At 42.8% G+C, this 15,508-nt stretch overlaps 1 protein-coding gene across 9 annotated transcripts in view; it reads left to right on the forward strand.

Annotated features, from left to right (window-relative positions):
- The window catches only part of baiap2b (BAR/IMD domain containing adaptor protein 2b), an 85,402-nt gene that overhangs the window by 33,837 nt on the left and 36,057 nt on the right, over positions 1–15,508 (forward strand). For 6 of the 9 annotated variants that reach the window (XM_085170499.1, XM_085170500.1, XM_085170501.1 and 3 more), the window contains 3 exons: positions 13,239–13,300; positions 14,124–14,195; positions 15,367–15,504. In XM_085170499.1, the coding sequence (XP_085026625.1) occupies positions 13,239–13,300; positions 14,124–14,195; positions 15,367–15,504 (272 nt within the window). Of the gene's footprint in view, positions 1–12,638; positions 12,651–13,238; positions 13,301–14,123; positions 14,196–15,366; positions 15,505–15,508 lie in introns of all 9 variants that reach the window. The other 3 variants (XM_085170497.1, XM_085170503.1, XM_085170502.1) reach the window with 1 other exon arrangement.

Consider the following 15,508-nt stretch of genomic DNA (forward strand, 5'->3'; position numbering starts at 1 on the left):
CTTTTCATGCATTAGAGATGATTCTTTTTAAAAAATGCAAATTTTTGACTTTGTGTGCAAACTCCTTAACAGGACATCCCATCATCCATCTCTGCATCCTCATTTCCATCAGCTTGGTTGCTCTTCTGTTTGCCTTTCATGCTCTGTCCTCTGTAGTCTTTTTGTCTGCATGTTTGTGTTTCTTTTTCTAGCAGCCCAACCATGACTCAGCAGCTCTTTAACGACTCAGCAGAACTTCCCTCCGCCTCCAGTGAAATGACAGACTAGGCCGAGCAAAATGGATTGATGCCGTCTCTGCATATCAGCAGCGCTCAGAGCGGCTGTGGTCTGTGCAGAGCGGCGGGGGAGCCCTTCTGACGGCGGTTATTGCTTTTGTGGATTCTTTAGCATATTCCATTACTGGTGTTAAGCCTCACAGCTTCACTGTGATGAAAACAGAAGAAAAATGTAGTTTGTGGATGATTCTGCAGTTTGAAGTGTGCAACTTCTATCAAAGTTCTCCCGGTTAATCCATAGATGACAGTGTCTCAATGGGATTTTCTTTTCTGCAATAGTAGTAGACAAATATGAACGTTTTCTGGAGATGCTGAATTATTAAAAATACATGAGCGGGCGATGAGAGATAATTATCCAATTTTTCTCATTAGACCAATTCAATGATGCGTTATAAAGTAAACAGCCTCCTTTTGCCAGTTTTGCCGGTTTTGCTCCAGAAGAAGCCGGAGGAAACACTGAGCACCATTGTTGCTGCGTAATGTGGAAAAACTCCCAAGCCTGCCAGCTTATTAATTAACAGATAACAAGGGTTGTGCGTTCGGTTTTGTGTGTGTGACTGAACTAAATTTCCTCAGCTGGCACATGTCTGTAGCTGTGACCGGAGCCACGAGCACCGAATCCCAGATAAGCACAACTGTGTGTGTTTGTGTGCGTGTTTGCCGGGGATAATCACTCACCCAGGCCTTTACCACACACTTCATAATTAATGAGGAATGAAGGCAGATTTGTAAAATCGTCCAACTTGTAATTGTTCCTTTAATTGGGTTTTGTTGAGGAGAAAACGTGTTGGCGCCGTGGAGCTGAAGTAACGGGGCCGGACTACAGACTGCTTCAAGTCTCAAAGTGAAATCTGGCAGAAAGGCTCCGCCACCTCCGACTGTACTCTCTGAAACAATGCAATTAATCACAGCGCATTAAGATGAACAGCAGCTAATGGCATTAGCACATGAGCAGAGGATGGAGAGTTGCATGTGACAGCGTGAAATGAGGAGGGCGAGTGAAGTCGGGTTGAGGAATTGACCTTGATGGTCAAAGAGAAAAATTTAATGCGGGATGGAAAAAGCACCGGACTGTTGATGAATTGGCTCGCACATTAGCAGCTCTGATCTTATCCAGGCTAAATGGGTCACTGCCGTTCCTCTTAAATAAAAGATGGCGTGAAAGTTGATCATATTAGACATTATTGATCAGCTTTAAGTTACAATAAGTGTCGTGTTTGTGGAAGATCTGATGTTTTAATGAAAGTGGGAATGAATCTTTGAGGCTGACGTTTGCAGTTTATGAGTCTGTGATAGTTTTTCTTGCCCTGTAATTGTAAATGGTGAAATCCACTTTGTCAGATGGCGTTTGTGCCTAATCATTAAGCACAAGGCATTTTATAGCAGTGGCACCTGGTCGCCTCTCCTAAGTTGGTCTGCAGAGTCCACTTGAGGAGGCTGAAAGGGTGGAAGTAAGTCAACCATAAAAACCACTTGGTTAGATTAAGGCATTGAAAGTTACTTATTTGGTGAAATTTAGTGGTTTGATTTAAAAGGCACTCTGCACCTTACCCCAAGTGGCAGCAACCTTCGACCAGTACCGTAAGTTGCTGTAGGACCGTGTGGACAGCCTGGCTTCAGTGTGGCGAAGGAACTTGTTCCTAACTGAAACTTCTGTCGGTGTATATTCCCAGTTATCCATTTCATGGTAACCTTTAGATCCTGAAAAGATGTTTTACCTCTTCAGAGCTGAAGAAGCCTCTTAGATGAGAGGCGGAGCAGCTTAAAAACCTGAAGAAGTCCAGCTGTGTTTTGCAAATGGGTTTGCTGTTCTGTTTCTGGCACTGTCACCAAAAAATGACTCGTAAAAAAAGCAAAATGTAAGCCTTGAAATATCCTTAAATCTGTGCTTCTTTACACTTAGGCTACGTTCACACTGCAGGCGAAAGCGCATCAAATCCGATTTTTTTTTTTGACCCTATGCGACCATCTATCCAATCATGGTGTGACAGTGTGAACGGCACAAACCCGATATTTTCAAATCTGATCTGGGTCACTTTCGTATGTGGTCCTGAATCCGATACATATCCGATGTTTCAGAAAGCTGCTGTTTGATGGTCAAGTCGCATTAAATCCATCTTTTACGTCACTGACACAAGACAGACGCCAATTATCAGCGCCGGAGAAGACATCGTGAACGCTTCCTGACCATCCCGTGAAACTGTTGGGAAGACAACGTGAACATTTTCTTTGTACTGTATAATCTGCAGATTCTGACAGAAATCTGCAACTATCCTTTGAAGCAGCGCTCCTCTAAAACAGCAATAAGGATCATTATTAGGTTATTTACATTATTATGTAAATAACAAAATAACTTAAAGCAAAAATTGGGAAACGTGAAGTCCGAAGTCTTTATATTAAGGTCCATCAGTCAAACATACTGTTGCTCTGGGTCTAAACAGAGCGCGTTGTGTGTGACGTCTTCTTTTGCGCATGCGGCCGCTTTGAGCGTTCACACTAGAGCGCGTTTGCTGTCGCATTTTATTTGTAGTGTGAACGAGCAGACAAAAAAATCGGATTTGATCAAAAAATTGGAATTGAGCATCAAGACCTGCAGAGTGAACGTAGCCTTAGTTTGTTGGGTTTGTTATGTTCTAGACTTGGTGTGTCAGCTCATATGCTAAAGCAAAAAAGGTTGACTTAAGGATTTCCGGTGACACCAGCGGTAAAATAGTGTTGTGGATTCTTCTCCTTACTGGCCACTTTAAGCATTTTACACCAAAAACCACGTTCATTCATTCATACAAGGCGTTTATCCTTCACATACAGCTTTATATATCGTCGCTGAACTAATCCAGCCTTTACCCGTGAACAGCGTTACAAAAAACATGTAATAAGGACTAATGCATGTTTCATAATAAAGCCTCAATCTGCTTTTCAGCCCCTTTTTTAGCACCAGTTATTAACAGCAGAGGTATATGAATGTGTCAAGCTGCAAAAGAAGTTCTAACAGAGATGCTCACCACAGTGTTTTTAAACCAAACACTTTGTGTGTCACTTAAGAAGCAGCTGTGGAGAAATGGGAACAGTTTAATAGTAGACTTGAGCTGCCGACACACAAACACGTACTCATAAATAGACTTATTGTACAAGCAAACACCCTCACATGCCAGAGCAGGCCATAATCAACCTGACTAAAAAGCAAGAAAGCATTACATGATTATTATCCACTCCTGCAGCCTTAAAATAAACTGACACACATCTCCACACGGGGACAGAGATGGATCACACATGCTAAACAACACATAAGAAACTGGCACAGGAAGAGGAAATGATGCACCGCTGTGCTTCGTTCGCTTGTTCTTAATTTACGCGATGCTGTCAGAGTTTGAACAACTGCTCTGCTGCATGACTCCCTGCGAGCAGAGACGAGATACTCCATGACTGCAGAGTGGAGTGTCATCCCACTCATCCTCTCCGCTTTCACTACGCTCTGTGTCTGCGAACGCCCCCGCTTTGATGTGGGAGCTCAGGCAGCCCTGGGAGAACACGCCGACTCTGCACACGTTTCTAAAAATAGATTAAGTGAAACGCATCGACTGGATCTGCTTTAAAGGAGGAGGAGAGAGGAGCTCGCCGCAGCCCAAACATGGTTCGCCGGTGATGTCAGTATCGATGAAAATTACATTATCCTTCTTCCGTATACTAAATATGGGCATGGTTGTGAGCAAAAACATAGGAGGCTCCTGCAGTTCCGGTTCCCCTTTGTCCATATAAGGTCTCTGCCATTCAAATGCAGCGTTAGGCAGAGATCGGACTCACTCAGGTCTGAGCTCAGACACAAAACCTGCTGGAAGCATGAGGAAAAACAGCCCTTTGGCTTTTCTTATTGTTTCCTGCAGCTGATTTAAAATCAGCAGACTGTACATCCAAACCTGCATCCTATTCACTTTATGCGTCTGTGCCTGTCATTAAAATCTACTTAAAATCTCATCATTACTCAGGCTTTTCACGTATGTCTTAGTGCAGGTAGAACATGGAGCAGCATTGCTCAACAAAACAGGATTAATATTTTGAGCCTTATAAAAGATGACCTCATTAAAACTGTTCTGCTCATACAAAGTCTGCTTGGGGTGGCAGCAAATGGAGAAGACATCCTATTCAGATGTTCAAACTACCTCAGCTGTCGCCTCCTGATGTGAAAGAGCAGGAGCTTGAAGCCTCCTCTGGATGTCTGTCTTTAAGGCTGAGCCAGTGGCAAAGATGCAGCTTCATATGTGAGGGTTCAACCATAAATCGACTGGTAGAGCAGAAGCTTTGCCTTCTGGCTCAGCTCTGTCTTCGCTTGCATTCTCTGGTACATTTACATCACCGCTGATGCTGCACCGGTCCAGCTCACGCTCCATCTTTTCATCACTCCCGTGTAAGACCTTGAGATAACTGAACTTCACCGGTTAGTCTTCCCTCGGCCCAGAGAGAGCCACAAACTGTTCTCCAGCATAGTTTCTGATCCCGGGTTTCTCACAGTCTTCTGCAAACTGCTCCAGCATGTTCTCGTGGTAATGGTCCGATGAGGCCAACAGAGCCTTTTACAATTAGATTAGGACATTATTTTCCATAGTAAGCACAAAGACCTCATGATTCCTGACTATCTTCCACCAGAACTCCAGCTCACTTGGGATGCCTGTGAGCAAATTATCGTAGTATATCCACATATTTTATCCTCTCATTTTGTTCCTATTCATCAAATTAAAATCTATCCCGTGTCTTCTCATTGCCGTGGGCTGAGCACTCTGTAGCATAACATCCATCTCATTAAATCAATTTAAGGTTAATTTAGATGGCCAAATTTAAGGCCCAGGAAACAATTACCCTTTGGATGATTAATTCATTGCAACACATATTAGAGAACTGTGTCGACCTTTAAGGCATATTTCTCCACTTCAGCCAACATACTGTTAAAGGATCGCACGCTTTCACAAATGGGAACAGCGGCTAGATGCAATCAGTGACTCAATTAGGCAACGGTGGGGAGAATGTAATTCTGACGGGTCAGAAAGACAAAAAAATTCCTTCCTGTGGTTCAATATTCATCACTGTATAATTTTCCCCTCATTTGTCTCTCAAATAATTAGCTGGTGTCGCAGAGGGAAGTGGTTTGAATCGCCTCTCATGCTGCACAGCTGGATGGCGGCAGCAGAAATACGAGCGCTCGCTCTTTGAAGCAGAGGTAGAGAAAACAAGATGAAAGCAATAATAAAGGCTCGTAAAGAGGGACATGAAAACATCATTTGTGACATTCGAAGGCCGTCGCTTAGGGAAATTCTTCCATAATATGCACAACTGGTGTCCCTCCAAATGTGTCTTGCTTGAAATCTCACGCTGCTCAGCTTAAGGAAAAAAAAAGCTGTTGACCCCAGTGTAACCCTCATTTTTCTGATCCAGAAAAGGCAGAATTTCCCCTGAGCTTCAGCTCCAATCTGAATTCAGCCAGCATTCATTCTGCATAGAGGGGAGAAAATGCAGCAGGAGCACTCTTACTTTTTTTTCCCCCCCCGGCCTTGTCACCTCAACATCTCAGAGCGCAAACCGGGAACGGTTATGACCGTGTATAACTTTAAAAATCATCGATTGCAGCATTTCGAACCATCGCTTGATGTGCAAAGTCAAAACGAAAGGATATTACTGGAGTATTTAGTGTTTGCGTTCATGCCTTAGTACATAATGAAGTAAGCACATCCCATCTCATCCCAGGGTGTCTGCTGCTGCCCTTTAGATGTCCTTTAGATACTACTGATGTTGCAGAGATGCATTAAGGTATCCTTTGGCACTTTAATGAACCGGATGCAGCAATTTAGTCTTTCAGTCCTCTTTTAAAACTCTAAAGAGTGCAAAGAGCCGGGCGGTAGGGGACGTGGTCGAGTAATGCTCTACGCTGCACATAAACGATGGACATAGCCACTGAAATTTCCACATTTTGAAGAATTAACTTCAGCATTTTAGCTGCTGCTGGAACCTGGGGACGGGTCACAGGGGCAGCAACCTAAGCAGAGAAGTCTTCCTTCTCTCCAGTCACCTTGTCCAGCTTATTCAGAGGAGCTGAAGGTGCATACTCTCCAGCATGTCCTGGGTCTACACCGAGGCCACCTCCCACCTCGCCCAGGAGGAATGTTTGTCAGGGGCCTGAACCGCGTCAGCTGACTCCTTTTGATGTGGAGGAGTAGCAGCTTTACTCTGATTACTCAGAGTGACTGAACTCCTCGCCCTGTCGCTAAGTTAGTTGGAAGCTATCCTTTGGAGAACCGCTTGTATTTGTGATCCCATTCTTTCATTCACTACCCAAAACCCGTGACTACAGATCAAGGCGGGCGAGGCTTAAATGCTCACCTGCCAGCACAGCTGTGCCACCAACTTTTAAGCCTTACCGAAATCCAAACTTATGTGTGATTAAAAAAAGAATATTTGATATATATTCCAAAATATATACTATATATTTTGGAGCTACCCTCTTGTCGTCATTGCCAGTCGTTAAAAAATGCACAGGTTTGTCAGTTTGTGTCCTGTTTGGTAGCTTCATGATTTACAGTTTGTTTGGCTTTGTTTTCACTTCCTCAATAAATCGGACTAAATTAGGAGAGAACCAAAACACGCAGTCTTCCAAAAGGGCTTAAGATCCAGTTTTTGTCAGCTTTTTTTTCCCTAACTGGTGATGTAACCGAAAACCCAAGTGGCTAATCTGCGACTGGGTACCAAACTGTCCTTCCTCTGCCCGGACATCACCAGAGCAGAGCTGCCCTGCTAATTTAGCTTCCCTTTACTGCTCCTGCCTTTGTCCTCACGTCACCCCAGGTGGAGAGGGAGGATGCAGAGAAACAAAAAGAGGAAGAAACAAGAGACACGATGAAGAGAGAGATGCAGAAGAAAGAGCAAGGAAGGCGAGACAGGAAGCGATGTGCTCCCGGCTCGTTAGCAGCTTCCACCCAGTCTCTTGGCAAATCAAAACCAAACTGCCAAGTGAGCACACAGGCACTTTGATCACCTCCACCTGCCCTTCATTAATACAACCCACTACAATTCATCAGCACTTTAAAACAAGCTGTCTTGTCAACAGTGAGCTGGACGTCTTTTTGGGTGTCAGTCAACTGACAAAAAAGAGATCAGCGAGGGATTGTGTAGTGATTAATTTAGCAAATGTCTCTAATGGGATGGTAATGTGGCTTTAATAATGTGTTGGACTATAAAATGTCCTTGAGCTGTCGCATTGTCCTTGATGTGGGTAGTCGGCCAAACGGTGACTTAATGATGCTGATAATAGAGACTCTGATCTGAGACACTTTTCATACATGCGAGTTGTTTCGCGCAGGAAGCTGTTGTTAGGCTCTTGATGCCCGTCTCCTCCCAGGCTTGTGGGATTTTCTCTTTCTGCGTGTTTATCCATTTCAAAACCGAACATAGTGGCACTTGTCAGCTCATTATTAACTTATTGTCACTGAGCTGTAGCATGAAGCTGTCAATGAATTCCCATGTCGTGCCTTTTTAAAGCAATGCCCCATTTAGTGGAAGAAGAGATGTTTATAGGCTTGAAATCCACATTATACCCTGATTCCCACTGTCGCCTGTGCCTCAGTGTGCTAACTATAAACAAGCACACAGAGCAAATATATCTTCTTTTTCTTAATTTGTACATTTCTCACTGTGAGAAACAATTAGAGGTCAGAAATAATGATTTAAGACGACACGATTTGTGTTGACCTGCCTGGGTCTCTGTTGATTTGTCAAAATCCCATCCACCACTCTGCCCGCGTCTTTGTAGCAGCTTGCATCTTCTTCCACAGATGATCACTCTTCATTTAGCACCCCATCAGCCACCACGTAATGATTATGTATAGCCAGTCACTCCCATCGATCTCCTGTAGCTCGATCGCGCTTTTAAAAGATTCATTTTTCTTTCCGATAAACTGCAGAAGCGAAGACGTCAAACAGCCCAGATCTAAGACGACATGTTTACACTCACTTCAGCGGGATTTGTGCCCTTATTGTAATTTATAAGATGAAAACGCAGTGACAGCTTCTAACATCTAACACAGCTCGGGTTTTTACTGCCGGTGGAGTGCAGGATTATAGCTGGACTACAGACGCACCAAATGTTATGCTGATTAACTGCGAGTACAACAAAAAAACTTGTCGTTACTTTGTTGTCAAGTGGATACTTAAAATCTGAATGCTAAATCAAGCATTGTTACTAGTTCTGGGGAAATTTGCACATGTTCTCGGGGGTGTTTATATGCACCCCGATGCAGCCGGTGTTTAGCAAAATTAAAGACCCAGAAGAGCACAACAATAACGGTGTCAATCATGCGGCATTGTGGAGGACAAATCTCCCCGCAGCACCTTGTACTCCCTTCACTGCAGCTTTCTGGGGATTAGAGCTGCTTGTTTGCTTTCAGCCTTCTATAATACAGTCCCTGCAGAGATGCACACTACATAAAACACTTTCCTTCATATGGCCATTAACTGTGGCTCACTCCCTCCTTCTCACTCTTTAAAGCCCAGGAGCTGCATGGAAAAGAAGCTAGGCTAATAAACCCACATGTTAGCGCTGCCCTTTGGTTGCCCAAATGAATAATGGGCTTGTTCCCACCCTGCAGTCTTAACTGCTCTTACTGTACACACATCCACTGACAGAGTGTGGTTTGGCAGGTGAGTCATTGGAGTGTCGAGCGAACTGTGATTGCTGCTTTTTTTTCTTTTAAAATCAACTTTACTGCACTTTTGGTTTCTCAGCATTTATGAGTCATTATTTCTCAGCCCAGCTATGATAGAGGCTGTTGAGTTGTTGTGTTTTTCTCACGTGTGCTGTAAACCTTTGAATCTCACTTAATTGCTTTTGAGCATTAGGTTTTCATTTATTAGCTACATGTGTCCTTTTGTGTTAATTTTTCCAAGAACAGCATGAAGGAACAATGTCATCCTAGGTGGAAGACAATGCGACTAACTGTGAGAGCGTGGCCTGCTTGAGTCTTGGTTTGTGAGAACATTTCGCAGACAAAAGCAGCGATTGTGTATTTAATCTTTAATTGATCTGGACCTGCGTGTGCTGAGTGCTTTACTCCCCTTTAAGCCTCAGATGTTGTGATCGGCTCTGATTAACAGTAAGCGGCTTACTTCTGCCGGGTAGAAGTCCGATATTTCACAATGCAAGGTGGAGAGATTTTGGATTAGATGGGTGCAATTAAACAAGAACATCCAGGAATTTGGGGATTTTCCAGGTGATAAAAGCCTGTGGGTCAAAGCCACAGAGCAGCACTGTGAGACCTGTTGGCTCTTTAACAGTTTTTGTCTTTATTACAAGTTGGTTTTAATTTTTTGACCCTTGTTCCCATTGGCTGTAATAGTATTGAACTTTGGCAAATCAGGAGATGGCTTTCAAATTTTTCTTATTTATAGAAGATCGGTGCAGCCATACTGAGATCTGCTGTTGGCTTTGCACGGTATAGTGTATTGCTGTTTATTATTGTGACAAATAAAACACCAGAACACCACCGTAACTGGAGGTCCACCTCTCAGTAGAGCGTATTTATCAGATAATTTGATAAAAGTGCCAATAAAGGCACTAACAGCACAAATGTAGTCGAGCTGTGTGGTTCAGTTTTTTGTAAACTTGCTTATTTCTGCTGTAAAGTTGAATATTTAAACGTAACAGTCTGTGGGGATTGACTCACTTTTAGAGCCTGCCTCAAGTGGTCATTAGAGGTACTGCAGCTTTTGGCACATATGCGTTGCTTCATTGTTCAGCTGCTTGTCTTTTACTAAATTGCAGACATTGTGGTGATAGTTATGCTGTCAGAACTGCCCTTGGAGGCATAAAAGCTCAAACGAGGATTTCTTTATTTTTATATGCTTCAGCAGCTGGTGGCAGGGCGACCTTTCAGTCACCATCTGCTGCTCTAAAGTTTAAAGTGAAGTGAATGTCTCTAAAGTTAAAGTGAGGTGCTCTCAGTATGTTGATGTGGAGACTGAACTCTGACTTGAAAGGGGATGAGGATCAGAGAGAGAAGTCTTCCTCCTCAGGGACAATGAAGAACAGCGTAAATTAGGCTGCAGGTACATATTTATGACCAAGGGCAGTTTTTTAAATGTTATTACCAGCTGAGAGGCAGTTTTGTTGGCAGTGAGGGAGGAAGTATGGAAACTAATGTCTGAGGGCTACCTGTGTGATTTAACACACTCATTTCTCTGTATTTGGACATTTTCTGCTAATATATGGTGAGAAATTCTGAATATTTTCTCAGAGGGAAATATAAAGGAAAATGGCCCGAAATGAGAATAACAAGGACGTTGAATCCTCCCCAAGAATCTGATATTTTGTTATATTCTAGAAATGAATGCCCCCTTTAATTGCACCCTCTCGTCAGTATTCTGCTACCCCCCTCTGGCTGAAATCAACATTGGTGCAGTTGTGTGTGATAGAGGTGCTTGAGTTCAGCCCGGTCGCCGTCGCTCGTCGATGGCCAGCGGCTGTTTATTAATGGATGGGATGGGAATGTGCGTTGGGTGTCCTCCAAGAATCAAAGGAGAGTTTTGAAAGTACACATCAGTGCATTTATCTGCCTCGCTGGCCCCAGCGCCCTATTCGCCGGCAGTCAGACACTTCCACAGCGTCATAGCCTTTCGGTGCATTTTCATAAGGAGACGGGTGGAAGCAGGAGGCTTTAAAGTAAGCTGGTGCGTTGGATGAGAAGGGCTGTGGGCTAAACTCCCCTGTGTGGCTTTCTGTTGTGCATGCATGAGTCAGGTTTTGTGTGTGACATTGGAGTTTTGTGTGAGGTTAAAGGGCAGCCAGGATGACATCTTGCAGAAGTTAAAATCTTGTACTGAGAAACTGGTGACAGCAAATTTACAGAAGAGGGATGTGCTGCACGGCTCTGATAGCTATTAGCAAGAAAACAGAAACCATTTACTTTGTGTGTTTTATAGGACTAATAAGATTACTTTATTATACTGACAGTGACAGGCAGAAGCTGTTGCAAATGAAGCATAGGAGAAAGTGATATTGACCTCAGCTGCTATACATCTATCTGAAATACTCAAGTTATTTAGCAGAAGCTTGGATGCAGACTTAAATCCAGTCCCCTTAAGTAAATATAAACTTCTTTTCCTTCCACCTCTGCCCCCACCTCCTCCTGCTCCGACCTTTCCTAAATCCCCTCTATCTCATCTGCATGAACACAGCACTTCCATTAAGCCCATTAATCCTGTCCAGGCAGCCCACTCTCTGTGTCCCCTCTGACTGTCCACTGTCCGGTGTTCACAGGTCTACCGACACACTCGCGTACACCCTTCGCTCAGACTCACTTCATGCCAGCGCTGCAGCGGCGTACATTATCTAATGTCAGCATGCGTTATGCAGGAGGCAGATGAGTGACATTAATATATATTAGTGGGTTCATTTGGAATAAATCGGGTGCTTTATGGTGCCGCTGCAGCTGTAAGATGTACTTTAATTTAGGCTTTTTCATAAAATACCAAGAGCGGTTTACTTAGTGTCTTATATTATTAATATTATATCCTTATGTTGTCTAAGAAAAGGGAAAAACGTCTGTATTTCCAAATATTATGGTAGATGTGCAATAAGAAACTGCAGTACATGTACAGGATGTTCTATGAGATGTGTTTGTTTTTATAGATGATTAACTATTATTTTCTTAAGGCATGTGAGAATATTAGGTTTCCTTTCATTTATAGGTTCTATATAATGTTACTAGTACGTTACTTTTTAGTATTAAAGTATGTTACCTTGTTTGTGGAGCTTCACTGATGCTGGGTTTTTGAGGCAGATACTGAAATTTGAGATTTACAAAGCATACAAATAGGGATGCACTGATCGGGGCTGATGTTTTAAAAGGTGCTTGGATTCAGATAAAAATAAATTTGTAATTTCACAATTTTTAAAATGTAGCCAATCCAAAATTATTGATTAATATCAAAGTTGCCAGTATATCAGTTTGTGTTGATTTCCATACGCTGGACAGTATTTCTTTGACAAACAAGAAGCCGACGCGAACATTTAAATAATACATTTCACGACCAAATGAATACTCCAGTTTTTAGTCAGTCTTAACATCTGCGTGAAAAATCCAGCGTCCGTCTGAGCTCCGGCGATGCGGAGAGCACGTAGATGGTTTGTAAGTGAGGGCAGGGTCAGACTAACTGCCTGTCTGAGTGTTTTTCTGTGTGAAATCTTGTTGTGTGTCTCATTTTTCCTGGGGTAGTTTGATCTGTCACTGTCTCTTCAGGTCTCTATCCCTCTGTTCTTTGCTCAAACTAGATCTTTTTGTTCCTTTTTTTGTTTTTTGTTTTTTTTACAATGCATTGCGTATTCAGAAGAGGCAGCATGTAGGTATCTTAAAACAACGCGCACCTCCCTGGCTGCATGAATCATCCTTTACTTTCTACTTAGTTTTTTGTGTTTTGTTTCGTTCTCTATTTTAGCTTTGATTTCTTTCTGGGGTCTGCTTTTTGGTGTTTCCCCCTGTTATGTTGTAGTAATACATATGTCTTATTGCAAGGATGAAATACTAAAGATTTTTTCTTTTACCATGCTGTTCCTGTGTGTTTCTTAGCAGTAGTGTTGTAAGCTCTTGGTAAAAGGGAAATCCACATACTTTCAGTAGGTTTCTTGGTTGACACTCTTACTTTTCATTTTCCATTCATTAGCGCATATTTCTCGAGTGCACTTTTAATTTTCGTCACTGTTTTGAGTTTCGTCTGCTTCGTCTCATTTTGTCCTTTGCCTCGTCCTCTCCCCTCGACACCGTACACCTGTCTCTCATCTGTTTTGCGCAGCTGCATGGTCTCTCTTTTTGCACGATGTGTGTTGCTCTCACACAGTTTGAATGATTTAATATGGCTATCTTTTTCCCTCTCTCCCTCCCCTCCCTTCTCTCTTTTTGTTTATTGTCTCTCTTTGTCTTCTCTCTCCAGGGGATGTGCTCTTTCAGATGGCTGAAGTGCACAGACAGATCCAGATCCAGCTTGAGGAGATGGTGAGCATGTGGTGGTGTTGCTAAAATCAGCAGTTCTTAAGCCTCGAGCCAGACGGATTGTGGGCTTGTTGCTTTGGAGTCGCACGATATATGTTAACATTTAATACCCAGCAAGACACTCCCTACTGTACACGAGTAGCTTCTACTGTAATCCCAGTTTCTTGGTTTGTTTACTGATACTCTGATATGTAAATTACAGTCATTACAGACTGAAAACATTCTCGTTTCACTTCTCCAAAAGGTCTTTATTTGAATCCAGCAAAGAGTAAATTGGCCAATTGTGGCAACATTAGAAGGAAACGCTCAGTCAACAAAAAGAAACAGCGAGGAACATCCTGTTTTTAATGTTTATGCAAATTGTGTTAAAGGGTATTTTGAAACTGGAATCCTTGATCTTTTGGATAATAGGTGTCAAAGATTCAAGGTAATAATGATATTTATTTGTGCAGTGGTACAAGATGCAGATTAGAAACTGAGCAAATATTACATTTTTATGCAAACTGCTGATTCTCAGCAAGTTAAATAGAACTTGGTTATATGAACATATCCAAAGGAGAGAAGGAAGGTCACAGTATATTATGTGCAGAATCCAGTCTATACTGTCCTCAGCTTATACGTGCACAAAGGCAGCAAACTTCTCCTTTATTTGCATTGTAACTGGAAAAGTCTCCCACTTCAAGGCGTTCCTCTGCACCAACACTAACTCATGAGGGACATTCCTGCTTTAAAAATAATCCGCTGTGGTTGATCATGTGACTGCTTGAGGTTTCAGTGCATTTTGTTGTTTCTTGCATTGTGTTTGAGGCTTCTCTGTGTCTTGCAGTTGAAGTCGTTCCACAACGAGCTGCTCACAGAGCTGGAGAAGAAGGTCGAGCTGGACGCGCGATACCTGAATGTGAGATTCCCTTCTTCACACGTCACTGAACTGTGCCGCTCTAATGGGCCTTTCAGCCTCTTCTAGCTTATTGTTTTGGTTACACTGTTGCTGTTTAGTTCAAACTCGTCACTTTGATTCCAACAGCACACAACAAGTATTTTTCAAAGCTGCAGACTGGTTTAGAAACCACCTGGAGAAACGGTGGAGACCAAAGCAGCGCTAAAAGAAGACTAACTGATGGACCTTTACTTGATTGATTAAAATGTTGTAGACGTTCATAGACAACGATACCGTTTAGCTACTTCTACCTTGTGCTTTCCTGAAGCATTTCATGGACATTCGTTGGGTGCTTCTTCATGTTTCATTTTAAGGAAAAAAAGATCCCGGCTTAATTGCATGAATTTTATGAAAACCACTTGTGATAAGAATTACTGCTTGAGGACATTCTGATGGCATAATATTCAGATTCATTGTGTAACAGGACACCTGCCCCACCACGAGCTTGAATAAAACATCCTGTTGGACCTCTCATGGGAGTGAATTTATGTGGAATACAGTATGAACCACATTCTCATAAAATCACTGGCTCGGAGTCAAAATGCACTCCTTAATTTTCCGCCGGCTTTCATCCAAACCACTGCAGCAAGTTACATAAATCACATCCTATTCTGTCCCGTGAATAGTGAGAAAAACTGAGGAGTTTTGCACAAAAAGAGCAAAATTAAGTGGAGGAATTTATTTGGGGTGATCTGTGTTTGGAATCAGCCCCCAGAGCATTATGTAACACTAAACAAAGAATTTATAAGCACTCTTGGAGGGCTTTTGGATGAATGTCACTCAAATATGTTTTCAAATGAATGCTTTAATTTGATTTGCATGTTCCTTTAAGTTGTTAGGAACATGTTATATAATTCATCCTATTGACATGAACACGCTACAGTTGCTGTTGTGATGCATACATGTGATACACAAAGAAAAGAAAAACATCCGATCAGGAAACAAAATATTGGGAGTGAGGAGGAGAAATAAGAAACCTCCTTCAGTCTCCTGTCTCAGTGATGCAGAAGCTGACCACTCGTCTAATAAATGTCTGCCTCTGTCAGTGTGATACATCATCTGCTGATGCCGACACGTGCGAGCAGCACTGCTGTGCCCCTGCTGACTTTGTGCTGCCCCCCTTCCCCCCCAGGCTGCACTGAAGAAGTACCAGATGGAGCACAAGAGCAAAGGGGAGAGTTTGGAGAAGTGCCAGGCAGAGCTAAAGAAACTGCGCCGGAAGAGCCAGGGCAGCAAGCACCCGTCCAAATATGGGGACAAGGAGATGCAGGTCA

This window comes from Neolamprologus multifasciatus, chromosome 8 (assembly GCF_963576455.1).
Source record: "Neolamprologus multifasciatus chromosome 8, fNeoMul1.2, whole genome shotgun sequence".
NCBI classification, from domain to species: Eukaryota; Metazoa; Chordata; class Actinopteri; order Cichliformes; family Cichlidae; genus Neolamprologus; species Neolamprologus multifasciatus.